This window comes from Somniosus microcephalus, chromosome 6, assembly GCF_052327205.1.
Source record: "Somniosus microcephalus isolate GS21.2 chromosome 6, FLI_Smic_1.0, whole genome shotgun sequence".
Classification (NCBI taxonomy): domain Eukaryota; kingdom Metazoa; phylum Chordata; class Chondrichthyes; order Squaliformes; family Somniosidae; genus Somniosus; species Somniosus microcephalus.
Window position 1 is genome coordinate 170,113,161 of NC_140992.1, and position 26,334 is coordinate 170,139,494.

At 50.7% G+C, this 26,334-nt stretch overlaps 1 protein-coding gene across 1 annotated transcript in view; it reads right to left on the minus strand.

The window, feature by feature from the left end:
- The window catches only part of hydin (HYDIN axonemal central pair apparatus protein), a 946,920-nt gene that overhangs the window by 798,299 nt on the left and 122,287 nt on the right, over positions 1-26,334 (minus strand). Inside the window, exon 4 of the mRNA XM_085992020.1 lies at positions 9,658-9,859. Within this exon, the coding sequence (XP_085848146.1) occupies positions 9,658-9,859 (202 nt within the window). The remainder of the gene's footprint in view (positions 1-9,657; positions 9,860-26,334) is intronic.

The following is a 26,334-nucleotide window of genomic DNA, read 5'->3' on the forward strand; positions in this document are numbered from 1 at the left end:
AAGAAGCGGGAGGGGGGAAGAAGGGGGAGGGGGAGCGGGGGAGAGGGGAAGGAGGGGGGAGAAGGGGGGAGGGCGGGTTGGAAGCGGGAGAAGGGGAGGGCGGGAGGGGGGGAAGAAGGGGAGGGGAGAAGGGGAAGGGGGGAAGGGGGAAGAAGGAGGAGGGGGGAAGAAGGGGGAGGGGGAAGAAGGGGGAGGGGGGGAAGAAGGGGGAGGGGGGGAGGGGGGGAAGAAGGGGGAGGGGGAAGAGGGGGGAAGAAGGGGGAGGGGGGAAGAGGGGGGTAGAAGGGGGAGGGGGGAAGAGGGGGGAAGAAGGGCGAGGGGGGAAGAGGGGGGAAGAAGGAGGAGGGGGGAAGAGGGGGGAAGAAGGGGAGGGGGGAAGAGGGGGAGGGGGGAAGAAGGGGGGAGGGGGAAGAAGGGGGAGGGGGGAAGAGGGGGGAGGGGGGAAGAGGGGAGAGGGGGGAGAGGGGGGGAGGGGGGAAGAAGGGGGAGGGGGGAAGAAAGGGGAGGGGGAAGAAGGGGGAGGGGGGGAAAAGGGGGGAGGGGGGAAGAAGGGGGAGGGGGGGAAGAAGGGGGAGGGGGGAAGAGGGGAAGAAGCGGGAGGGGGAAGAAGCGGGAGGGGGGGAAGAAGCGGGAGGGGGGAAGAAGCGGGAGGGGGAAGAAGCGGGGAGGGGGGAGTGGGGAGGGGGGAAGGAGGGGGGAGAAGAGCGCCCCCTCAGCCCGAGCCCCGCCCCCTGCCTCCCCGAGCCTCGCCCCCCCCGATCTCCCGAGCCCCGCCCCCGAGCCCCCGCCCCCCCCGATCTCCCGTGGCCCGCCACCCCCCCGATCTCCCGAGGCCCGCCCCCCCCCCGATCTCCCAAGGCCGGCCCCCCCCCCCGATCTCCCGAGGCCCGCCCCCACCCCCGATCTCCCGAAGCCCGCCCCCCCCCGATCTCCCGAGGCCCGCCCCGATCTCCCGAGGCCCGCCCCGATCTCCTGATCTTCTGAGCCCCGCCCCCCCGATCTCCCGAGCCCCGCCCCCCCCCACGATCTCCCGAGCCCCGCCCCCCCCGATCTCCCCCTGACCTCCTGAGCCCCGCCCCCCCCGATCTCCCGAGGCCCCGTCCCCCCCCCGATCTCCCGAGGCCCGCCCCACCCCCGATCTTCCGAGGCCCGCCCCCCCCCGATCTCCCGAGGCCCGACCCACCCCCGATCTTCCGAGGCCCGCCCCCCCCGATCTCCCGAGGCCGGCCCCCCCCCCGATCTCCCGAGTCCAGGCACCCCCCCGATCTCCCGAGGCCAGGCCCCACCCCGATCTTCCGAGGCCCGCCCCCCCCCGATCTCTCGAGGCCCGCCGCCCCCCCCGATCTCCCAAGGCCCGACCCCCCCCCGATCTCCCGAGCCCCGCCCCCCCCCCGATCTCCCGAGGCTCCCCCCGATCTCCCGAGCACCACCCCCCCGCCCGAGCCGGGTTCAAGAGCAGAGAGCGAGACGCCGCCGCGCAACCTACCGCGTGAGGCCGGGCCGGACTCAAGTTGCGCGCGCTGACTCCTGCCCCACCCGCCTTTACTAAGATGGCGGCAAGTAGCGACGCTCGGCTGAGGCCCGCCCCTCCAGCCTTCACAAAGATGGCGGCGACCGGGGGCCGCTTGTTGACTGGGGCCGGGAGGTGCCTAGCTCGGGCGTGGGTGCGGAGGAGAGGCCGAGGCTTCGAGGCCTACAAAAACGGTGAAAGGTAGGAAAATTATAGAGGTTAGAGAAAAGATGTACAAATTAATTAACTTTTTTTAAAAACAATTTGTGTTTTAAAAGCAACTTTTTTTTGGTGGAAATGTATGTTTGAAAAGAAAGACGCAGAAAGCGGGAAAAAGAATGGAAGCAAGATGGCGGCTACTCACCTCGGTTCAGAACGATAAGGCCCGCCCACACACGCACCGATTGGTCGACCATCATGTCACCAAAGCGTAGGATTGGTCAATCGTCCCGTCACTCGACTGTACGAGGGCCCGCCCGCACGCGCCAGGAACCCGGCGTACGATTGGTCGACCTTGACGTCACTCTATTGCTAATGAGCGGATAATGAGATGCTAATAAGCGGAATTTTGAACGTTTTTTGGATACTGCGGGCGCAATTTTTGTCCGGCCGAAACGTAAATACGCTTACGACGGTTTTGGAATCGTAAGCTTTCTTTTGATGTAACACACGCGTAGGTACGCTCTATAACTTTCGAGTGTATAGCCAGACAGACACACACCGAAGGACAGACAGACAGACAGACAGACGTATCCATTTACTAGCTGGAGTGCCCGGCGGTGCCGAGGCTTTTTCGAGGGCATGTTGTTGTTGGAAGAGAGAGAGAGAGCGACTGGGGGGGAAGAGAGAGAGCGACTGGGGGGGAAGAGAGAGAGCGACTGGGGGGAAGAGAGAGAGCGACTGGGGGGAAGAGAGAGAGCGACTGGGGAAGAGAGAGAGCGACTGGGGGGGAAGAGAGAGAGCGACTGGGGGGAAGAGAGAGAGCGACTGGGGGGAAGAGAGAGAGCGACTGGGGGGAAGAGAGAGAGCGACTGGGGGGAAGAGAGAGAGCGACTGGGGGGAAGAGAGAGAGCGACTGGGGAGAAGGTGGGGGGAAGAGGGGGGGAAGGTGGGGGGAAGGGGGGGGAAGAGCGGGGGGAAGGGGAGGGGGGAAGAGTGGGGGAAGAGGGGGGGGAAGTTTATATATATAGATAGACATAGATAGATAGATAACACCGTACACATTTACATTTCCAAATGTAAAGTTCATCCGTCTCCTGTTAAAGGGACTTGCATGAAATGTTGCCAAGGCTGTCTGATATATTGAACATTGATGTGATTGATGAAAACTTTTATCTTCCCTTCAGCTGAATGGAAACCCTACAGGTTCAGCAACATGCCTGTTCCCCGCACGACAGCTTCCTGCTCTTCCTGGAGTAGGATTAGGCTTCATGGCTCCCGTTGGGAACACTGGCACCGCCCACCTACACACCGCACAGCTGCTGAGATTTCACAGTTTTTTCCTCCCCTCTGCTGCTTACCTCTGCGCTGGAATATCGCTGACACGCTGCCTGGTGTGCAGCATTTCTGCCACTGGGACACCGAGTCTTTAGCCCGGGTCCAGTCACAGGCCCAACTGCAGTACTCAGTGAACGAAGCTCAGCTTGATCGTCATTCCAAGCCCTTGGACAAGGCTGACGTGGTGGCTCCTTCCTACCCTCCCCCAGCCCTAGCCCTGCGAATCCATTCCCGGTGTCTCTGGGGCCTCTCGCCCCCCCCACTCTCTTGGGATTCTCAGTCAGTCCAAGGCCAGGCTAATCCGATTACATGTCCATTTCCAGAGCTGCCTCGGCCCCAGTGCCCGCCTGGCGATCGCTTACCAGTGGCTCACTGTGCGACTGCACCAGGCCCCCAGGCCTGATTCAAACTCCCCGGTGCATGAGCTATTGGCTGCGCCGCTCGAGCGGACGAAGGAAATCAAAATAACAGCCAACAGCGTGTGCCCGACCCACGCCATTGCAGCAATAAGTCCAGTCACATTATTGCGCAGACCCCTGGAAAGTCTTTACAGACCCCAGTTTGAGAACCACTGTACTAGTGAACCTTTAGCAACTGGTCAGTGTCTACCTGCAAGTCCCTTTTCAGCTCTTACTTTTGGAGGGCATGACCTAAGTCTTCAGGGTACTGTCAGTGTGGTAACTGTGTCAGTGCTCTGCTGCTCTCCTTGCTCCATACCTAACTTGGAGTAAAGTCCTTGAGTTACCTGGTCCTATGTGCATAGTACAACACTTTGCCGCATTAAACAACATCTGCCATTTATGAGCCTCTTCACTTATCCTACCTCAATCAGCTTCCAGACTACTTAAATGGTTCATTCTCAGACTGGCAATCAGTAACCAGTGGTGTTCCGCAGGGGTCAGTGCTGGCTCCCCAACTCTTTACAATCTATATTAACGATTTGGAGGAGGGGACCGAGTGTAACATATCAAAGTTTGCAGATGATACTAAGATGGGAGGGAAAGTAGTGAGAGAGGAGGACATAAAAAACCTGCAAGGGGACATAGACAGGCTAAGTAAGTGGGCAGAGACTTGGCAGATGGAATACAATACTGGAAAGTGTGAGGTTATGCACTTTGACAGGAAAAATCGTAGAGCAAGTTATTATCTTAATGGCAAGAAACTGGAAAGTACTGAAGTACAAAGGGATCTGTGGGTCCTGGTGCACGAAACTCAAAAGGTTAGTATGCAGGTGCAGCAAGTGATTAAGAAGGCCAATGGAATGTTGGCTTTCATTGCTAGGGGGATAGAATATAAAAATAGGGAGGTATTGCTTCAGTTGTACAAGGTATTGGTGAGACCGCACCTGGAATACTGCATACAGTTTTGGTGTCCATACTTAAGAAAAGACATACTTGCTCTCGAGTCAGTACAAAGAAGGTTCACTCGGTTAATCCCGGGGATGAGGGGATGGACATATGAGGAGAGGTTGAGTAGATTGGGACTCTACTCATTGGAGTTCAGAAGAATGAGAGGCGATCTTATTGAAACATATAAGATTGTGAAGGGGTTGGATCGGGTGGATGCGGGGAGGATGTTCCAGATGATGGGTGAAACTAGAACTAGGGGGCATAGTCTTAGAATAAGGGGCTGCTCTTTCAAAACTGAGATGAGGAGGAACTACTTCACTCAGAGGGTGGTAGGTCCATGGAATATGCTGCCCCAAAAAGCTGTCGAAGCTACATCATTACATAAATTTAAAACAGAAATAGACAGTTTCCTAGAAGAAAAGGGAATTAAGGGTTACGGGGAGCGGGCAGGAATTTGGACATGAGTTTAGGTGCGGATCGGTCATGGCCCTGTGGGTAGCGGAGCGGGCCCAGGGGCCGTGTAGCCTGATCCTGCTCCTGTTTCGTGTGTCTAATTCTGTTAGATTCAGGAGATAGTCCTGTCATAGTGGATTGGCGGTTAGGATCAGATCAGCCATGATCTTATTGAATGGCGGAGCAGGCTCGAGGGGCCGATTGGCCTACTCCTGCTACTATTTCTTATGTTCTTATGTTCTTATCTCATTATTGCCAACTCACATTTCTGTGTCATTGTAAATGTTACAACAGTACCATTGATCCCCTCCTCAGCATCATTAATAGAATAATAAACAGTAAAGTGAACAGCACAGAGCCCTGAAGAACTCTACCAGGTAGGTTTCGAGGGGGTGGCCGGGAGGTGGGGGGAGGGAGGAGGGTTAAAATATCCCCTTGTTTAACCTACAGGAATCCAATATTCTGTTCAAGGTGACAAGTGAGAATGATTTAGTAATGTCATTCTGCCCCAGATGTATTGACTGTGGTTTGTACTGAAGGATGCTATTGATATTTGTACAGCAAAACCTTAACTGACAATGTATAGCTCTCTTGACATAAAATAAACTGTCTCAGCGTGTTGAATAAAGCAGAAACAGCAGAAAATACGGCATGAAAAGGGAGCAAAAATTTAGGAGGAAAGCCAAAGGAAGAGTTTTTTTTTTAAAGGTTTTAGAAGGTTTTAAGTGTCAGCTGTGGCTCAGTTGGTGGCACACTCACCTCTGAGTCAGAAGGTTGTGGGTTCACAGTCCCACTCCAGGAACATGAGCACATAAATCTAGGCTGACACTCCCAGTGCAGTGCTGAGCGAGTGCTGCACTGTCCGAGGTGCCGTCTTTCAGATGAGACGTTAAACTGAGGCCCCGTCTGCTCTCTCAGGTGGATGTAAAAGATTCCAAGGCACTATTTCGAAGAGGAGCAGGGGAGTTATCCCCGGTGTCCTGGCTAATATTTATCCCTCAACCAAATCACTAAAACAGATTATCTGGTCATTATCACATTGCTGTTTGTGGGAGCTTGCTGTGCGCAAATTGGCTGCCGCGTTTCCCACATTACAACAGTGACTACACTTCAAAAGTACTTCATTAGCTGTAAAGCGCTTTGAGACATCTGGTGGTCGTGAAAGACGCTATAAAAATGCAAGTCTTTCTTTTTAGAAAGCAAGGACGGAGGCAGCAAAGCAAGATGATGTTGGGGGAGATTTCCAGGGTGTAGGGACAGAAGGAATGGCCATAAATAATGAAGGCAGAGAAGAACCAGTAATCCTGTGTCTGAGAAGCAGAGGGTGTGCGTGCCGCATACAGCTGGAGTTAATAATGTTCCCATTAAGTTGTGCGGCCGCGCAGCTGACTGGAGGTCCCATCCAGGCTGCTTGCCGGCTTTACAATGGAAAAACCGCGCATGCGCTGAAATTTGAATGGGCCGCGCTGCCAACAAAAAAATTAGAAGGAACATTGAACTCAAGTAAGGTGGAGCAAGGCCACTAAGAGATTTGAAATTGAGAACAAGGATCTTGAAGTTGGGATGTTGTGCTGATTTTATGAGGCTCTACTGAGACTTGCTGGTGGAAGTACAAGGAGCAACATCAGCTTAAAGTAGCATGCCTGAGTCGCGGCAAGTATATTGCAACAAAGAAAAACGTCTGGGTTATTTGAAGCTGCACTAATCGCCAGCACAAGTCTCATTAAAGCTCCAAATGTGATGTAATCACTGGATCTTGTGGCCTTCTTTCCAATTCCTCACGGGCAGTGCTACTCAATAATTCTGTGTGGATGGCTGGGCCTGCAAAATAAACTTCCTAAAGGCAAGTATCTGGTTTTAATTTTGGTCAGTAGGTTAGTTTTTTTTTTAAACTTAGTATACTGTTTTATCTGCATCTTAATTACTACATTAATTTGGTGCTGTTTAGGTTTTCTGTTGTATTACAAGACTTCTTTCCAAATCCACTTCTTGCTTCCAGCTGCTCTTTCAGTTGCAGCAGCTGGGCAGAATGGGTTTCCTCTGGTGTTCAAAGATTTAGAGAAGGAAGAGGAGTTCCCGAGTGGACAAGAAAGGCAGGTGTGACTGTACCTCACACATTAGCTACACATCCTTCCTCACCCCGGGACCCACATTTAATGGCTCGAGAGCAGTCAAAAATAGACTTCAGAGGATGTGACCGCAAGATGGCAATGTCTCATGTGAGGATGAGGTCACAGAGGTGGCCATAGATGCAGGAAGTTTGAAGGTGAAGAGTGTGGTAATATCACTAGAGACAGGGTAAGGTGTGGTTAAATTCACAACGATGAGGAGACACTCGGTGCAAAGGCTGACAGGGGACAGAAGGGAGGAGATTTCAGTGAGGGTCTTGAAAGAAAGGGAGGGAAAGGCGATAGCGAAACAAACAATGTTATTTGAACATTGAGACAGCACACAAAAGATTACTGCACAAGATAAAAAATCACGGGATTGGGGGCAATATACTGGCATGGGTGGAAGATTGGCTATCTAACAAAAAACAGAGAGTTGGGATAAATGGTTCATTCTCGGGTTGGCAATCAGTAACTAGTGGTGTTCCGCAGGGGTCAGTGCTGGGACCCCAACTCTTTACAATCTATATTAACGATTTGGAGGAAGGGACCGAGTGCAACGTATCCAAGTTTGCCGATGATACAAAGATGGGAGGGAAAGCAGTGAGTGAGGAGGACATAAAAAACCTGCAAAAGGACATAGACAGGCTAAGTGAGTGGGCAAAAATTTGGCAGATGGAATATAATGTTGGAAAGTGTGAGGTTATGCACTTTGGCAGAAAAAATCAAAGAGCAAGTTATTATCTAAATGGAGAGAAACTGCAAAGTGCTACAGTTCAAAGGGATCTGGGGGTCCTGGTGCATGAAACACAGAAGGTTAGTATGTAGGTACAGCAGGTGATCAGGAAGGCCAATGGAATCTTGGCTTTTATTGCAAGGGGGATGGAGTATAAAAGCAGGGAAGTCTTGCTGCAGTTATACAGGGTACTGGTGAGGCCACACCTGGAATACTGCATACAGTTTTGGTTTCCATATTTAAGAAAAGATATACTTGCTCTCGAGGCAGTTCAGAGAAGGTTCACTCGGTTGATTCCGGAGATGAGGGGGTTGACTTATGAGGAAAGGTTGAGTAGGTTGGGCCTCTACTCATTGGAATTCAGAAGAATGAGAGGCGATCTTATCGAAACATATAAGATTGTAAGGGGGCTTGATCGGGTGGATGCGGTGAGGATGTTTACACTGATGGGTGAGACTAGAACTAGGGGGCATAATCTTAGAATAAGGGGCTGCCCTTTAAAAACTGAGATGAGGAGAAACTTCTTCACTCAGAGGGTAGTAAATCTATGGAATTTGCTACCTCAGAGAGCTGTGGAAGCTGCGACATTAAATAAATTTAAAACGGAGATAGACAGTTTCCTAGCTGATAAGGGAATAGGGTTACGGGGAAGAGGGCAGGGAAGTGGGCCATGATCCTATTGAATGGCGGAGCAGGCCCGAGGGGCTGTATGGCCTACTCCTGCTCCTACTTCTTATGTACTTATGTACCAAAAAAATAAGGGGATAAGTCAAGTTGAGACCAGGAGTTGAGTCCCATTTTACCTTCATTGCAGTTTGTTTGTAGAACATAATGGAATGTGTAGCCTGGCAGAACAGTCTCAGTGTCACCATTTCTGAGCCAGATTTTAGTCAAGACAGGATGTAGACCTACTCATCCACAATGAGGTTGCAGATGGGAATGGCCTTGTTCGTGAGCCAGTGAACATTATGAAAGTCTTCTTCTTCTTAGGCAGTCCCTAGGAAACAAGGATGACTTGCTTCCACATTAAAAATGAGCTCGTATGTGACTGATTAGTCCAATGCGGGACCTACAGTCTCTGTCACAGGTGGGGCAGACGGTGGTTGAAGGGGCGGGTGGGTGGGGTGCTTGGGTTGACGTGCACTCGTTGCGCTGCCTGCGCTTGGCTTCCGCTTGCTCCCGGCGAAGAGACTCGAGGTGTTCGGCGCCTTCCCGGATGCTTCTCCTCCACTTTGTGCGGTCTTGGGCCAGGGATTCCCAGGTGTTGGTGGGGATGTTACACTTTTTCAAGGAGGCTTTGAGGGTGTCCTTGAAGCATTTCCTCTGCCCACCTGGGGCTCTCTTGCCATGCCGGAGCTCCGAGTAGAGCGCTTGTTTTGGGAGTCTCGTATTGGGCATGCGGACAATGTGACCCGTCCATCGGAGCTGATTGAGCATGGTCAAAGCTTCGATACTGGGGATGTTGGCCTGAGCAAGAACACTGACGTGGTGCGCCTATCCTGCCAATGGATTTGCAGTGGACCACTTTCCATACCTCGGGAGCCTACATTATGAAAGTAGTACGGTGAGGGTGGGCTGCCAGAGACTTACCGGGATAGGGATTGGAGAGAGTATGGAGACACTTACTGAATCTTTCTGAAACATCAGCATTGCATTAATCTTTGACTTCTGAAATATATTACCAAGGGGTCCCAGTCATGGGGAAATAGCTCTTGTAGGGCCTTGCGGGGGCAGAGCTTCCACCCACCCCTACCAGGCCACCAAAGTGGTAAGTTACCCTGTCTCATCCCTCAGTTGGGACCTAGAGTAGGATCAGCGCAGGTATGCCTGGTTGTCATATATCGCCAACAGTGGCAGATGTGGGGACCATCTTGGAGTCCAGGCCAGGATCGGCGCTGGAATTCTTAAGATGGATCTACCGTGCATGACAGAAATGTCCTTGCAAGCCTTAGTTTATGGAATTTTTATTAACCAAGCGGGCTTAGAGAGCAGTATTTGACTCACCTGATTTTCTGCTGGTCCTCCTCCTCTGGAGTTGCAAAGGCCTTCCACTGGAAGTGTCCTATTACATCGCTCCTATTGCAAATGGATACCACTCTTTGGTTGGCCATCGATATGTAGGTCTTCTCTATCATTACTGAGTTTTTGTCCAGTCTTACATTTGTGTCTGCCGCAGCTCCATACATATTGACAAAGATGTCCTCACCTGCAATGGAACATAATGGAAAGAAGATGTTGCAGCAAATGATGAATTTTGTTTTAAAGGTATAGTCCCGTTTTCACTGTATTTTATTGGTAAGCTTTTCCCCACACACCCCCACCGCCCATCCCATATTCTCCCCTCCCTGTCCGAAGCCATGAACTCTTGCTGGGGTACAGTTCGATGGACACTTGCAGCCATCTGGTACCTTATCCAAGTGGCCATTCTTCATCTGTGAGCCGAGACACTGAGGAGGATGATTTTCGTCCCAACCCCTATGTTGTTGCAATTTTGGCAAGGCGGGACTTGCTATTCATGGGACCTTGCTGTGCGCAATTTGGGTGCTGCATTTCTTACATTACAATGGTTAACTCACTTCAAAAAAGTACTTAATTGGCTGTAAAGTGCTTTGCTACATCCTGAGGTCATGAAAGGCACAATAAAAATCTAAGTCTTTCTTTTCTTCAAGGGTTAAGTTAGAGAAGGCAAGGCCATTCTTTCCAGAGATAGTAATTCGCAGCCTTACTGCTTTTCATAACCAAAGTAAAATCTATATATTGTCCATTCATGTATTTTACAGAAATAAACAAGCTATGGATGGAATGGGCAGACACATGGCAGATGAAATTCAACACCGAAAAGTGTGAGGTGATACATTTTGGTAGGAAGAATGAGGAGAGACAATACCAGCTAAATAGTACAGTTTTAAAGTGGGTGCAAGAACAGAGCGACCTGGGGTGCTTGTGCACAAATCTTTGAAGGTGGCAGGATAGATTAACAAAGCAGTTAATAAAGCATATGGCATCCCGGGCTTTATAAATAGAGGCATAGGGCTCGATTTTCACTGAGCCGTGGAGTCGGGCTTGGAGGCGTGCGGGGGGTTAAAATCGCAAAAACTGGTGGGCGGGACCCCCCCCCCCCGGCCTGGTTCCCGACTCCGAGCAATTTTAACTCGGGCGTGTCTGATGGTCCCGACTCCGTCCCGCATCCAACAGGCGGGACTGGTCTTTAAGGCCCTTAATAACCACTAAATGGCCTCTATAATCCTATTTTAACAGGCCCTTGCAAATTTAACCCTTTTCCCACGTAAAACACGCCTGGTGGGAAACACAAATGTGAAACCTGGCGGGAGCACTATTGGATTGCTGACTATCAACTGCATGTCAACCATTAAAGAGGAGATTTGATCATTTGCAGGTGGCAGGACTTAGTGGTCTCAGGCCTGGGGCAACTATTAGAAGGCTTAACCACACCTGTGGAAGGTTGGAGCCTCACACCCATCTCCAGTGTGGCCTCCTGGGAAACCGCTCTCGCCACCTTCACTCAGCGCTTCCTCAACGAAGGCATATACCAGAAGCATGGGAGCCATTTATTTCCTTCCCATCTGGGCATTAGAGGAGCTTGAGCACCAGCCGCAGTACCAGCAGAACCAGGAACAACAGCAGCACCAGCAACAGCAGCAGCAGCAGGAGCGACAGGCTGCTGCTCACCCACCTGAGGCTGCACAGGCCAGAAGGAGCCAGCGTCTGGAAGCCCGTAGGCGCAGGAGATACCCCCCAAACAGGGTCTACAGACGCAGGGTCACCTATCTCAACATGTCTGAGCAACAGTGCCAAAGGCGGTTCTGACTTTCGCGAGAGGTAGTGGCTGACATCTGCGCAATGCTACAGCAAGACCTGCTGCCCAGAGGACCAGGTGGACAAGCATTATCAGTGGCTGTCAAAGTCACCACCGCACTCAACTTTTTTGCCTCAGGCTCATTCCAGGGATCAGCAGCAGACATCAGCGGCATCTCCCAGGCGGCCGCACACACTTGCATCACGCAGGTAACCGATGCCCTCTTTGCCCTCGCACAATCACATCCATTTCACCAAGGATCGAGCAAGTGTCACGGCGCGAGTGGTTGGATTAGCTCATCTGGCAGGCTTTCCAAGGGTGCAGGGCGTTGTTGACTGCACACGTGGCCCTTAAGGCACCCCATCGCAATCCAGGTGTTTTTGTCAACCGCAAGAGCTTCCACTCCCTCAACGTTCAGCTGGTGTGTGACCACAAGAAGGAAGTTTGTGCCATGTACCCTGGCAGTTGCCATGACTCCTTCATACTGCGCCAATCTAGTGCCTCCGCTATTCAGTCCGCCAGACCAACTTAACGGATGGCTACTTGGAGACAAGGGCTATCCCCTGAGGACGTGGCTGATTACACCGTTGAGGGGACCATCCAACGAAGCTAAGGAGAGCTACAATTCCAGCCACATGTCCACCAGAGCCATAATCGAGCAAACCATCGGTTGGCTGAAGATGCGCTTCAGATGCCTGGATAGATCAGGTGGAGCCCTGCAGTACTCAGCAGCCAGGGTCTCCAAAATCGTCGTGGTTTGCTGTGCACTTCACAACATGGCACAGCGTTGTGGCTTGCAGATTCCTGAGGACCAAGTGGCTCCTCACATATCCTCCTCAGATGAGGAGGAGGGCGAAAACGAACATCCTGCAGAGGCCCATCAACCAGCGGCAGCATTATGCGAGAACATTGCTGCCCGGGATGCAAGGAAGGCACTCATCCTGGCCAGATTTGCTTAGCCTAGTGAATCAAACACTTTTGCCTCGCAGCTTCTTACCAGAGCATTGACAATGGCCAAGAACCAGAGGATTCCTAGCACTCCGACCACCATACTGACAGTTGCAAGTATTCCTAAGGCCTCAATGTGGAAGTCCCAATAGCGAAATGACAGACGCCACAACTGCAACATTTCTCATCAGAATTTTTATGTACAATTACGACGTGATGGCATTTTTACACTAAACACAAAATTCCACCCAAGTGACTACCCTTGTGACAACTTGTGCTTTATCTTCCTCTTACGCGTGCTCCTACGTAGTGCTTCCCCTGTGGCTTCAGCAGATGTGGAGGCCCCTTGCTCACTTTCCTGCTGCTCCTGTCTCGACACCTTTGGCGGGCGTCCTCTGGGGTTGCGAGCCTGTGAGGGCTCAGCAACAGTCTGCTGCTCCTGCGGCTGTGCAGGGGTTGAGACGTCTATCTCACTTGGGTGTGGACTCTGGTGGGGCTCTGCAGTGGCATGGAAGTGTGAGCACTTGGAGAGGAGCTCCCACTTCCTTGAGGTATGCCACCAACCTCCCTCTCATGGGTCAGGTCGCCCTCAGCGCCTGCAAGGAGCTGGAGAACACCTTGCTGCACATCAGGGGGGCCATGGGGACCCGTATTTGCAATGGCAGTCCTACTCAGAAGGTCTGGTTTCTCTGTTCAATAGATGCCCATCGCTCCTCAAGAGATGTCATTCTATTCTGAACAATGGCCATGATTTCCATACCCTGGCGACTAAGCTCCTCCATGGCCGTAGCCCTCCTCTCCTGTATGGTAGCCAGCCTTACCACGGAGGTAGCAATCATTTCCACGGAGGTAGCCATCCTTTCCGTGGTGATGCGTTCATGCACCAATGACTCCACAAAGGCTCTGCTCATGTTCGCTATGGACTCCTCCATTCGCTCCACACTCGCAGCGACCCTAGAGCCAAAACCTGCCAGAGACTCCTGCATCTGTGCCTGGAGTTCCATGACCTCTGATCTTATGGATGGACCCAGAGGCAGAGGGTCGACATGCTGCTCAGCCGAGCTGGCAGAGTCCTGTGCCCTCTGACTAGGACTCTCCACTGCTGTCCCTGTCTCCACAATCTGCTGATGCTCACTTGTGAGCTGTGATACACCAGGTGACAACACTACTCTATGTCCCGAAGGTCCTACCGAGGTGTGAGTGTCTGCGCTGCTGCTGGGTGCGCTGAATTCTGCTGACGCTGCGTCCTCAGAGGTTGCAGCTTCCTCTGAGGAGTCTGGCTGCTCAGCCTCTTCTTCCTGGCTAGGGGGGATGGATGCTTGTGATGGTCCTGTGGGGGAGTAAAGGAGTCAGAGATGTGATGTAAAGGCTACATGCACATAGCTTTTTGCAGATGCTCATAAGCGCATCTGTTACAGCTTCACAATCATTATCAGCGACTCATGCAATGTCAAAGAGAGAGATGGGAAAATTTTCTGTCACCAGCTTGCTGTGTTGCACCCGTCTGTCCGTCCCCCACGTACGAATCATCCTCAATGCCCATGATTTCCAGGACGGCCTCCTCCCAGGGGGTCAGGTGGGCTAATGAGGCTGTCCCTCCTCCTGTCCTGGCTCGCTCTCTCTCTTGTTGTGAGCTCTCTTTTCCTGCAATGAGGGAGACAAGTGGAGGTTGAGTGAGAATGAAGGAGTGAGTGTAGAGATTGCATAGCACAGATACTTAGAAGGAGACAAAGATGGAGTGAGGTGGCAAGACCAAGGGCCCTCCCTGTGTGTTGTCAGTTGTGTTCAAAGCATCAGAGTGATAGGGAGTGTGAGGGCTGCATGGTGGAATAGTTATGTGAATGTGAGCATAGAGAGAGAGGGAATGGGTCAGGGTGCATGGATGTCCGTGTCAAGTGGGATGTGGAGGAAGAGATTGCTAAAGCTGAGTGCTGGTGAGGAAAGGCAATGGGGATCAGATTGAAGGTGATGGGAAATTCATACTCACTTTTGCAATGCGCAGGTCATGAAATCTTTTCCTGCACTGTATCCAGGTTCTGCAGGTGACTCCCAAGGAGTTGACCTCCTCAGCCACCTGCATCCACACAGCCTTGGTCTGAGTGGGAGGCCTCGTCCTCCCTGATGAAGGGAACAGCACCTCCCTGTTGGCCCTAGCCCCATCGAACAATGCCTGCAGTGCCGCCTCGTCAAAGCGAGGAGCTGATCTTGCCCTCGCGCTTGTCATCTTTCCTGCAGGTCCCTCTGACATCAAATGGAGAAAGCTTGGAAGCCTGCAGAAGAAGCAAGGCTTGCTGCTGACCTGCAGCAGCAATGATGACGTCATCGGAGGGGACTTTCAGTCATGAAAAACCCATTTGCGAAGGCTTCCCACATGTTGGAAATCAATTGGCCAATTGAGTTAAAATTGCATCAGTCTCCCACATCCATTTAGATTCGTGTGGGAAACACGAAATTCGGATAACACGACAACAGCCCGCACCCGAGTTAAAATCCAGCCCATAGAGTACAAAAGCCAGGAGGTTATGCTAAACCTATATAAAACATTAGTTCGGCCCCAGTTGGAGTATTGTGTCCAATTATGGGCACCACACTTTAGAAAGGATGTAAAAGGCTTTAGAGAGTCTACAAAAGAGATTTACTGGAATGGTTCCAGGGATGAGGAATTAGTTACGTTGATAGACTGGAGAAGCTGAGGCTATTCTCCTTAGAGCAGAGAAGGCTAAGAGGCGATTTGATAGAGGTGTTTAAAATCATGAACATAAGAAATAGGAGGAGTAGGCCATTCGGCCCTTCGAGCCTGCTCCGCCATTCAATGAAATCATGGCTGATCTTCTGCCTCAACGCCATTCACCGGCCCTATCGCCATATCCCTTGATGCCCTTACTAGTCAGAAATCTATCGACTTCTGTTTTGAATATAACCAATGACTGAGCCTCCACAGAGAATTTCAAAGATTCACCACCCTGTGTGTGAAGAAATTTCTTCTCATCTCAGTCCTGAATGGCCTACCCTTTATCTTGAGGCTGTGGCCCCTGGTTCTAGACTCCCCAGCCAAGGGAAACATTCTCCCAGCATCCACCCTATCAAGCCCTGTAATAATTTTGTATGCTTCAATGAGATCCCCCCTCATTCTTCTGAATTCAAGAGAATACAAGCCTAGTTTACTCAATCTCTTCTCATACGGCATCCCAGGAATCAATCTCCTGAACCTTCGTTGCACTCCCTCTATGGCAAGTATATCCTTCCCTAGGTAAGGAGACCAAAATTGTACACAATACTCCAGGTGTGGTCTCACCAAGGCCCTATATAATTGGAGTAAGGCTTCTTTACTCCTGTACTCAAATCCTCTTGTAATGAAGGCCAGCATACCATTTGCATTCCCAATGGCTTGCTGCACCTGCACATTCACTTCCAGTGACTCATGTACAAGGACACCCAGGTCCATTTGAGCATTTGCATTCCCCAATCTTTCACCATTTCGGAAATACTCTGCCTTTCTGTTTTTTCTACCAAAGTGGATAACTTCACATTTATCCACATTATATTCCATCTGCCATGTTCTCGCCCACTCACTGAGCCTGTTGAGGTCCCCTTGAAGCCTCTTCACATTCTCTTCACAACTGACACTGCCACCTAGCTTTGTATTATCAGCAAATTTGGAAATGTTACATTTAGTCCCCTCATCCAAATCATTGATATAGATTGTGAATAGCTGGGGCCCAAGCACCGATCCTTGCGATACCCCACTAGTCACAGCCTGTCATCCTGAAAAAGACCTGTTTATCCCTACTCTTTGTTTTCTGTCTGTTAACCAATTCTCAATCCATGCTAGTATATTACCCCCAATTCCATGTGCCCTAATTTTGTTCACCAACCTCTTGTGTGGGGCCTTATCGAAGGCCTTCTGAAAATCCAGATACACCACATCTACCAGTTCCCTGTTGTCTACTCCACTAGATACATCCTCAAAGAACTCCAATAGGTTTGTCAAACTGGGTTTCCCTTTCATAAATCCATGTTGACTCTGCCCAATCTTACTATTAGTTTCTAAGTGCCCAGTTATTGCATCCTTTATAACAGATTCCAGCATTTTCCCAACTACTGATGTGAGGCTAACAGGTCTGTAGTTCCCGTTTTCTCTCTCCCTCCTTTCTTAAATAGCGGGGTTACATTTGCTATCCTCTAATCTGCAAAAGAGAAACTGTTTCCAATGACTGAAGGGTCGACAACCAGAGGGCACAGATTTAAGGTGATTGGCAAAAGAACCAGAGGTGACATGAGGAAAAACTTTTTTGCGCAACGAGTGGTTAGGATTGGAAATGCACTGCCCGATAGGGTGGTGGATACAGATTCAATAGTAGCTTTCAAAAGGGAATAGGATAAATAGTTGAAGGTGGAAAAATTACAGGAATTATGAGTAAAGAGCAGGGGAGTGGGACTAACTGGATTGCTCTTCAGAAGAGCCGACACAAACTTTAGTGGCCTCCTTCGGTGCTGTACTATTCTATGATTCTATTCATCTGAAGTCTGTTCCATGTCTCAACAGAGAATGGCTTGTATAGCACCTAAGCACCTAGGAAAAGAAGCAGGATAAGATGTAATCTTTGAAGGAATACATGAAGATAAGATGACCCAAGCAGTACCATTTTCCAGGTCAAAGGCCCAAGATTGCCTCCACTTTTACCATTCACCCATGGCAAGCCCTTATAATACCATTTGTTACCTCCTGACAGATGTGACCTGCTGCCCTCTAAGAAGGGTACCCGTCACAAATTTTGGGTTTCTGCGCTGGATATTCTCTTGGCTTTGTGTCAGCAGTCACTCCTTTACTCAGTTCTTTCTTTGTATCTCATGCTTCATCAGGGCACACACTAAAGACACAGGCTTAGAAATTGGGTTGGGGCGCCAAAGTGGCGCAAAAGTCGCCTGAGCGCAGGATTTAGCGCAGCGATCGGAGTAATACCGATCGCCAGAAATTCAGTTTCAGTGCCCCTCGAGGGACACGGGGCAAGGCTTGAGGCGCTCCGTGTCCCTCTTAGGGTGCCGAAACTGATTATTGCAGCGCAACGTGCCGCAGCGCCACACGCTGTGGTACAGCACGCTACGGTACTGCAGGCCTTCCTCCCACTGTTAAGGGGGAGGTGCCTGCAACAGCGCGATCCCCGTTCGCGAGTGCTGGCAAATGAGCCCGGCACCAAGGAGAAGTGCCGGGCGCTCGGGAAACAGCCGGCAATGCCGCGGGGGGCGGGGGGGGGGTTAGGAGGCTGGGGACGGAGGAGCTGGCAGGCGGCCGCCCCTCACCTCCACCTTAACTTGCGCCGCTGCCGGCACAGTAAGGCCCCGTGAACCGGGCGCGGGTAGCGAACGGCGCAACTGCGGCGTTCGCTACCAAATATCGCGAATGGGGCGCTGCGCACACCGATGACGTCATCGGTGGCGGCGCAGCACAACAGGCTAACGCCACCATTAGCGCCCCTCCTGAATATCGCGGGAGGCGCAGCCAGTGGCACTACAGCCACTGCCTGCCTCTTTAGGTGCTAACAGGTGGCGCTACTCACCCAATTTCTCCCCCACAGTATACAATTGATTCAATAGCAAAATACTGCGGATGCTGGAAATCTGAAATAACAACAGAAAATGCTGGAAACACTCAGCAGGCCAGGCAGCATCCGTGGATATTGTTATATAATTGATTGCCTTGTTACACTTACATTTTCAAGTGCTTCACAGATCAAACCATCGCAACATAACCCAGCTACATGATCAATAGTCACTTACTAGCACACAGGCTGTTGGAAGGTTCAGCCCTCATCTCCAACTGTGCCTGTGCTTTTTTCAACTTGCATCTCAAGCCTACAGAATAAATGTTATGAATGTATGCTCTCAGCACATAGCCTTGTCTTCTGGGACTGTACATCAGGAAATTGTTTGTGCCATGGCCACATTTTCCATCTATTTAGATTAATGGTCAGAATATCCTATGACACTATTTGAACCAGAGCAGGGTGTTCTTCTAGAGTCCTGGCCAACATCACCATAAACAAATTAACTGGCCATTCATCTCATTTTCTGTTTGTGGGATTTGGCTGCCATATTTGCCTACATAACAATAATCACTGGATGTCCTCGGGGTGTAATGAAACTCTATATAAATGCAAGTTACCCAATTCTACAGTCCACGTTGCCAACCTTAGAATTTATGCAGAGCATCACAGAATCTACCCAATAGAGTTCTTTCGTCTTGGTGTCAGTGCAGAAGAGCAATTTGTGAAACTGTTTAGAGATAGCCACATTTGCGATGGGGCAGAGGACCTGACCCAGTTCCCCTCATTAACACTGTTGCAATTAACTTATGAATGTAGACATCAGGAAGTGCCGTCTCTTTCTAAAATGTTAATGTATGAAGTTTGCAGATCCAGGGAGAAGATGAAGCTCATTAAAGTAAATTTTGAGAGACCCCACATCACCAGTGAGGCCTCACATCAGCCAGTACATATTGTTCGATTTTTCACTCAACTGAAATCAATGGATAGGAAGTCTGGGATAACGGACCTACACTTGTTGGATATGCAGTGGCTGTATCCAAGGTCCCAACAATGGCGCACAGTCTTGTCTTGTTTTACACACTTTGTATAAAAATAATAAATTGCAGGACAACGGAGTATTACAGTTTAACTCTTTTATTAAGCATTAGGTCTGTGATCTTACTCATAGCAGCACCAGTGGGCAAAGCATGGCATTAGGACCCCTGGCCTGGGTCTTCAAAACAATAGTAGTCCTTACAGATGCCTGCAGGCCAATGACAACTCAGCATGTGATCACATGAATATAATAGGTATTCCTTACAGATGCCTGCGGGCCAATGATAATTCAATATGCAAGTGTTACAGGTCTCACAAAATTTATCTTATTATTTCCAACCATCAAGGAAGTTTTACTCTTGTAGAAATTCCAATACGTATGGTGGAGATGTTGGCCTGAGCAAGAACACTGACGTTGGTGCGCCTATCCTGCCAATGGATTTGCAGGATCTTGCGGAGGCAGCGTTGGTGGTACCTATCCAGTGCTTTGAGGTGCCTGCTGTATATGGTCCATGTCTCTGAGGCATACAGCAGGGCGGGTATCACTGCTGCCCTGTAGACCATGAGCTTAGTGCCGGGTTTGAGGTCCTGGTCTTCAAACACTCTCTTCCTCAGGCAACTGAGGCTGCACTGGCACACTGAAGGCAGTGTTGGACTTCGTCGTCTGCCCTTGTTGATAGTAGGCTCCCGAGGTATGGAAAGTGGTCCACGTTGTCCAAGGCCTTGTCGTGGATTTTGATAATCGGGGGGCAGCACTGTGTGGCAGGGGCAGGTTGGTAGAGGACCTTTGTCTTACGGATGTTTAGTGTAAGGCCCATGCTCTCGTACGCTTCGGGGAAGGTGTTGACGATGGTTTGGAGTTCGACCTCCGAGTGAGCGCAGACGCAAGCATTGTCTGCATACTGTAATTTGACGACAGAGGATGGGGCGACTTTGGATCTGGACTGGAGGCGACGGAGGTTGAACAGTTTCCCGTTTGTTCTGTAAATTAGCTCCACTCCAGTGGGGAGCTTACTGAGGGTGAGATGGAGCATTGCAGCAAGGAAGATCAAGAAGAGCGTTGGTGCGATGACACAGCCTTGCTTGACCCCGGTTCGTACGTGAATTGGGTCTGTGGTGGAACTGTTGGTCAGGATCACGGCTTGCATGTCGTTGTGAAGCAGGCGGAGGATAGTGACAAACTTTTGAGGGCAGCCGAATTTGAGGAGGACACTCCATAATCCCTCACGGTTGACAGTGTCGAAGGCCTTTGTGAGATCAAAGAAGGCCATGTACAGTGGTTGGTGCTGTTCCCTGCATTTCTCTTGTAATTGACGTGCGGTGAAGATCATGTCCATTGTGCCCCTTAGTGGGCGGAATCCGCACTGCGACTCTGGGAGGAACTCTTCGGCCACTGGAAGAAGGCGATTGAGGAGGATTCTTGCGATGACTTTCCCTGTGGCAGATAGCAGGGAAACTCCTCTGTAATTACCGCAATCGGACTTGTCACCTTTCTTGAAGATGGTCACAATTACGGCATCTCTGAGATCCCCTGGCATGCTCTCCTCCTTCCAGATAAGAGAAATTAGTTCATGAATTCGCACCAGTAGTGCTTCTCCGCCATGCTTTAGTGCCTCGGCAGGGATTCCATCTGCTCCTGAGGCCTTGTTGTTCTTCAGTTGTCGGATGGCCTTTTCAACCTCATGCCAGGCTGAGGTTGTGCTGAGATGGTGGCGGGTAGCATGCTGTGGGATGGAGTTGAGGACACTCATGTCGAAGACAGAGTCGTGGTTAAGGAGATCTTCGAAGTGCTCCTTCCAGCGGGCACTGACTGCTTCCCTGTCCTTGATGAGTACCTCTCCGTTCTTGCCCCGCAGTGGGGAAGGGCCTTGGGTGCTTGGGCCGTAGATGGTCTTGACTGCGCTAAAGAATCCATGCACGTCGTGGTTGTCGGCTAGCTGCTGGATCTCCTGCGCTTTCTCCACCCACCATCTGTTCTTTAGGTCGTGAGTTTTTTGTTGGACCTCGGCCTTCAGGCTACTGTAGAGCTGCTTTCTTGCTCTCGAGTTCTGTTGCTGTTTCCAGATCAGAAATGCCTTGCGCTTGCGGCTTATTAGCTCCTGGATCTCCTGGTCATTCTCGTCGAACCAGTCTTGGTGTTTCCTGGTCGAGTGACTGAGTGTCTCTTCACAGGTGCTGATTATGGAGGTCTTGAGTGCAGACCAGACGCTGTGGGCACTCTGTGTCTCTGCATCACTGGGAGTCGTCAGGTTGTTTGTGAGGCGCAGGCTGAATAAGACTTTCTTAGCGGGGTCTTTAGTGCTCCAGCATTAATTTTCCTGCGGCATTGTTTCTGTTGCCGCCGCTGTTTTGGGGCTACATTGATGGAGATGACAGAGCGGATTAGGCGGTGGTCTGTCCAGCAGTCATCAGCTCCTGTCATGGCGCCACCAGTAAAATAGGAGGGTGGGAGAGGAGACCACTCCTCAGATGAGCTGCCAGCTCGAAACACACTAACTTTGGGCAGCTCGCCAGTTTATGGGCTGGGAAATCAGGTGCTGCTGCTGGTTTCTTAAGTGCCTGTAGCATTTTAAAGGCAAGGCGTATTCTTTCTGGACAACCTCTTCTCTTTCTACTTATCTATCTCACTCACGTGTGCCTGAAAACTACAACCTGGTGTGGCATTGTGGTGCCAGTGATCAGGCATGTTCTTACCACAAATCCTACATCCTAATCCTTGACCCTCTCCCCTTTTTCTAGGCCCATCAAATGACTCAGACACTAGTGCCAGGCAGAGTGAAGACGAAAGCCTCGATAATGATGCAGTGTTACTCACTGTTACTGGACTAAGCACCAGCACAGAATTTGGCATCTTGTATGACTTAGATAATGAGCTTGAGAGAAGTGCACTGGGAGATTCATTAAGCACAAGTGAGCAGGAGCAGGTGAAAGTGGCAAGGAAGGCCAAAGCAAAAACTAACTGGAGTGCCAGCTCACGGACTGGCCCTGCAGAAAGAGACAGATATGCAGATTTCTGGGTCCCAGAATTTTAAAAAAATGATTGATTTCTGAGCAACTGCTATTGTTGAAGGCTCTGGACTGCCTGCAACAGAGCCTCCAAAACAACTCGGACATTACGGTGGAGCCCACTACCCACCTCTGTGGCATGGCATTGATGCTCTGCAGTCAACCATGGAGCAGGTGGTTGGCTCGAAGGCAGTTGCAGTTGAGCTCTTCTGCAGGGGTCTGTGACATATAATAGCATTTCTCAGGGATGGTCATACTGGAGCCACACAGGCTGTGGGTTCCACCATCTCCTCCACCTTGGAGCCTGCTAGCTCAAATGGATAAGGACTTCACTCAGCTCAGTGATCTCCTACAGTGTGCTCTCCTGAAAATCACAGGAAGTGCTGAGCTGCATCCCAGTAGCGGGGAGTCAACTGTGGAATGGGAACTGAGAAGGTGCCACCTCTCCCAATGGTTACACATCTGTGTCTTGGAAGTACCCCCATGATTATACATTTGCAATGCCGAAAGTCTCAATACAGAGCTTACAATTGCAAATAATAAACTTTAAAGGACAAGTTACCAACAAGCTAATACAATAAAATGGATTCAAAAGCTCCTGCAAGGTGATATCCAAGTATCCAAAAACGCCATACAGCAAAGAGCAGCTGAGGAATCCTTTAAATAACATTTGAAATGTTCACTTAACATCTTCTACTGCTCAGGGCTCATTTCAGATGGGAAATCCATCCATCAGGAAATCCCGCCCCAGTGAATTGGGCGACTTCCAGAACCGAACTGAGCAGGACCAATTCGCATACGATTTTCCTCCCGCTACCACTCTGTTTTCAGGTGCAAACGGGACAGTACGGTCACCCTTCATGTTTCCGTCTACACAGCCCCACTCGATACACATTTGCAGAAAATTAATTTCATCAGCTAAGTAACCAGAAATCCCAAACAATTGCTTAATCAATTATTGAAACAAATCCTTTTGAATTTAGGATTAAAAATTACCATCAGCTTCTTTAATTAAATTGCTATGAGCAAAGCCGCACATCTGTGACAGATGCCCTGAATTCATTAAAATTTAGAAATCACTTTTGGTAAAAGCAATAGCTGGGTCCAAGCACTGTCTTATTCAAATAAGAGAAATTAATTTACCCCCGAAAACGGGCGCAGGGATTGCGATGGGCCAGCAACCCGCGCTGCTCAGAGGACTGCAGGCAGCACATGAACTTCGAGCTGCCTGCTCATTTCCACGATTGTGCCAGTCAGCCCATCGCTGAACACGCTGCTGAGTGGCTGAACGCTCAGCAGGAGGCCTAAGTTCATGAAAGGCTAACACCAATTAAAGCTAGCCTGCACTACTTAAAGGCAGTTTGCACCTCTTAAAGGGGAGGTGCATGCTGCCTGCAGCACTGGAGGCCTTGGTGCAGGAGGTCCATATGAGGAGATAGGTTCTCTTTCCACAGGGGGCCAGGAGGCCCTCCAGGCAACAGAGCAAAGTACAATGGGAGCGGATAGCCGCTGTGGTGAATGCCAGCAGTGCAGCCACGAAGACCTGGACGCAATGCAGGAAGAAGCTTAATGACCTCACACGAGTGGTCAAGGTCAGTGAATTCATCTTCAAATGCCATATCCCACAATCTGCACTACTAGCCTCACACACTGCTCAATTCACCACACCCCCATCAGTCACCTAGCAACAATCTCGATCAATCATGACTCATACCTCACATTCACATGCTTCATCTCACCCTCACACACTTGGCACTGCTGCAAGCCTCACAACTTGCACACACTATCAGCGATTCAACTATGACTATGGAGAAGGACGATGTAGACATAGAAATCGGGCAGGGGGACTGTGATATACTTGAACATATTAGCATCGAGAGGGAGGAGGTACTAGCGGTTTTAGCAGGCTTAAAAGTGGATAAATCCCCAGGCCCGGACGAGATGTATCCCAGGCTGCTATTTGAGGCAAAGGAGGAGATTGCAGGGCTCTGACACAAATTTTCAAAACCTCTCTGGCCACAGGGGATGTGCCAGAGGACTGGAGAACAGCTAACGTAGTACCATTATTCAAGAAGGGTAGTAGGGATAAACCAGGGAATTACAGGCTAGTGAGCCTAACATCAGTGGTAGGGAAATTATTGGAAAAAATTCTGAGGGACAGAATTAGTCTCCACTTGGAGAGGTAAGCATTAATCAGGGATAGTCAGAATTTTTCGAGGGGGTGACTAGGTGTGTGGATGAGGGTAGTGCAGTGGATGTGGTATACATGGATTTCAGTAAGGCTTTCGATAAAGTCCCGCACAGGAGACTGGTCAAGAAGGTAAAAGCCCATGGGATCCAGGGTGCCTTGGCACATTGGATCCAAAACTGGCTTAGTGGCAGAAGGCAGAGGGTGATGGTCGAAGGTTGTTTTTGTAACTGGAAGCCTGTGTCCAGTGGGGTACCGCAGTGCTCGGTCCCTTGCTGTTTGTGGTCTACATTAATGATTTGGATGTGAATGTAAAAGGTATGATCAGTAAGTTCGCAGATGACACGAAAATTGGTGGGGTGGTAAATAGCGAGGAGGATAGCCTCAGTCTGCAGGACGATATAGATGGGTTGGTCAGATGGGCAGAACAGTGGCTAATGGAATTTAACACTGAAAAGTGTGAGGTGATGCATTTTGGAGGGACTAACAAGGCAAGGGAATACACAATGAATGGTAAGACCCTAGGAAAGACAGAGGATCAGAGGGACCTTGGTGTGCATAGATCCCTGAAGGCAGCAGAACAGGTGGATAAGATGGTTAAAAAGGCATATGGGATACTTGCCTTCATTAGCCGAGGCATAGAATATAAGAGCAGAGAGGTTATGATGGAGCTGTACAAAACGCTGGTTAGGCCACAGCTGGAATACTGTGTGCAGTTCTGGTCGCCACACTATAAGAAGGATGTGATTGCTTTGGAGAGGGTGCAGAGGAGATTCACCAGGATGTTAACTGGGCTGGAGCGCTTCAGCTATGAAGAAAGACTGGACAGGCTGGGTTGTTTTCCTTGGAGCAGAGAAGGCTGAGGGGGGACCTGATTGAGGTGTACAAAATTATGAGGGGCATAGATAGGGAAGATAGAAAGGAACTTTTTCCCTTAGTAGAAGGGTCAATAACAAGGGGGCATAGATTCAAGGTAAGGGGCAGGAGGTTTAGAGGGGACTTGAGGAAGAACTTTTTCACCCAGAGGGTGGTTGGAATCTGGAACTCACTGCCTGAAAGGGTGGTAGAGGCAGGAACCCTCACAACATTCAAGAAGCATTTGGATGAGCACTTGAAATGCCATAGCATACAAGGCTACGGACCAAATGCTGGAAAATGGGATTAGATTAGACAGGGCTTGATGGCCGGCGCGGACGCGATGGGCCGAAGGGCCTCTTTCTGTGCTGTATAACTCTATGGCCTAGAAATTGAGTGGGGTTAGCGCCCAATTAGAGGCGCGAGAGGGCCTTGCGCCGGAATTATAGCCGCTTCGGAAATTGATTTGGGCCCTACCATCGGCGTTAGCCGGTAGCGCTGCGCCGGCACCGATGACGTCATCGGTGTGCGCAGCGTCCCGGTTGCCGTGGTAACGCGGCCGGACGCCGAAATTCAGTTGCGGCCGCCTCGCCCGTGGCAGCCGCAACCAACGATTTTTCAAAAGTTTCTTGCTGGACTTAGCGCCGGCGCATTAAGGTGGCGCGGCGGCCGGCCGCTTTCCCGGCGGCCGCCTGCCCGCACCTCCCTCCCCGGACTCCTCCACCACCCCCCCGCGGCACAGATGTGTGTGGGCCTCGAGCCCGGCACTTCTCCGAGGTGCCGGGCTCATTTTTCGTGTGATTCCACCGGCCAGCGGTCGGCTGCAGGCAGCTCCTCCTTAACAGAAGGAGGAGGCCTGCAGTACCCCAGCCTGCCGCACCGCATCGGGTGCCGCAGCGGGGGATTAGCGCCGCAATCCTGCATTCAGCGCCCATTGCGAGGCGCTGACACCCTCCATTAGCGCCCGCAGACGTCTGGGCGCGGCGCAGCTGAATTTTTGGCGGGCGCAGCGGCAATTAACGCTGGCGCTAAATTTCGGGCGCTACAGCCCTGGCGGAGGCAAACTCAATTTCTAGGCCTATGACTCTATGACAGGCACATGGCCGGCATGTAAACAGTAAGCGGGTAGTAAGAAGCGGGGTGGGGGCCTATTAGCGACAAAGAAGGTGTTATATGTTTAGAAGTGCAGGGAAAGGCTAGGATACTTAATGAGTACTTTGTATCGGTGTTTACTAAGGAGGTGGATGCTGACAAAATATCGGTAGCAGTGGAAAAGGGAGAAGCAA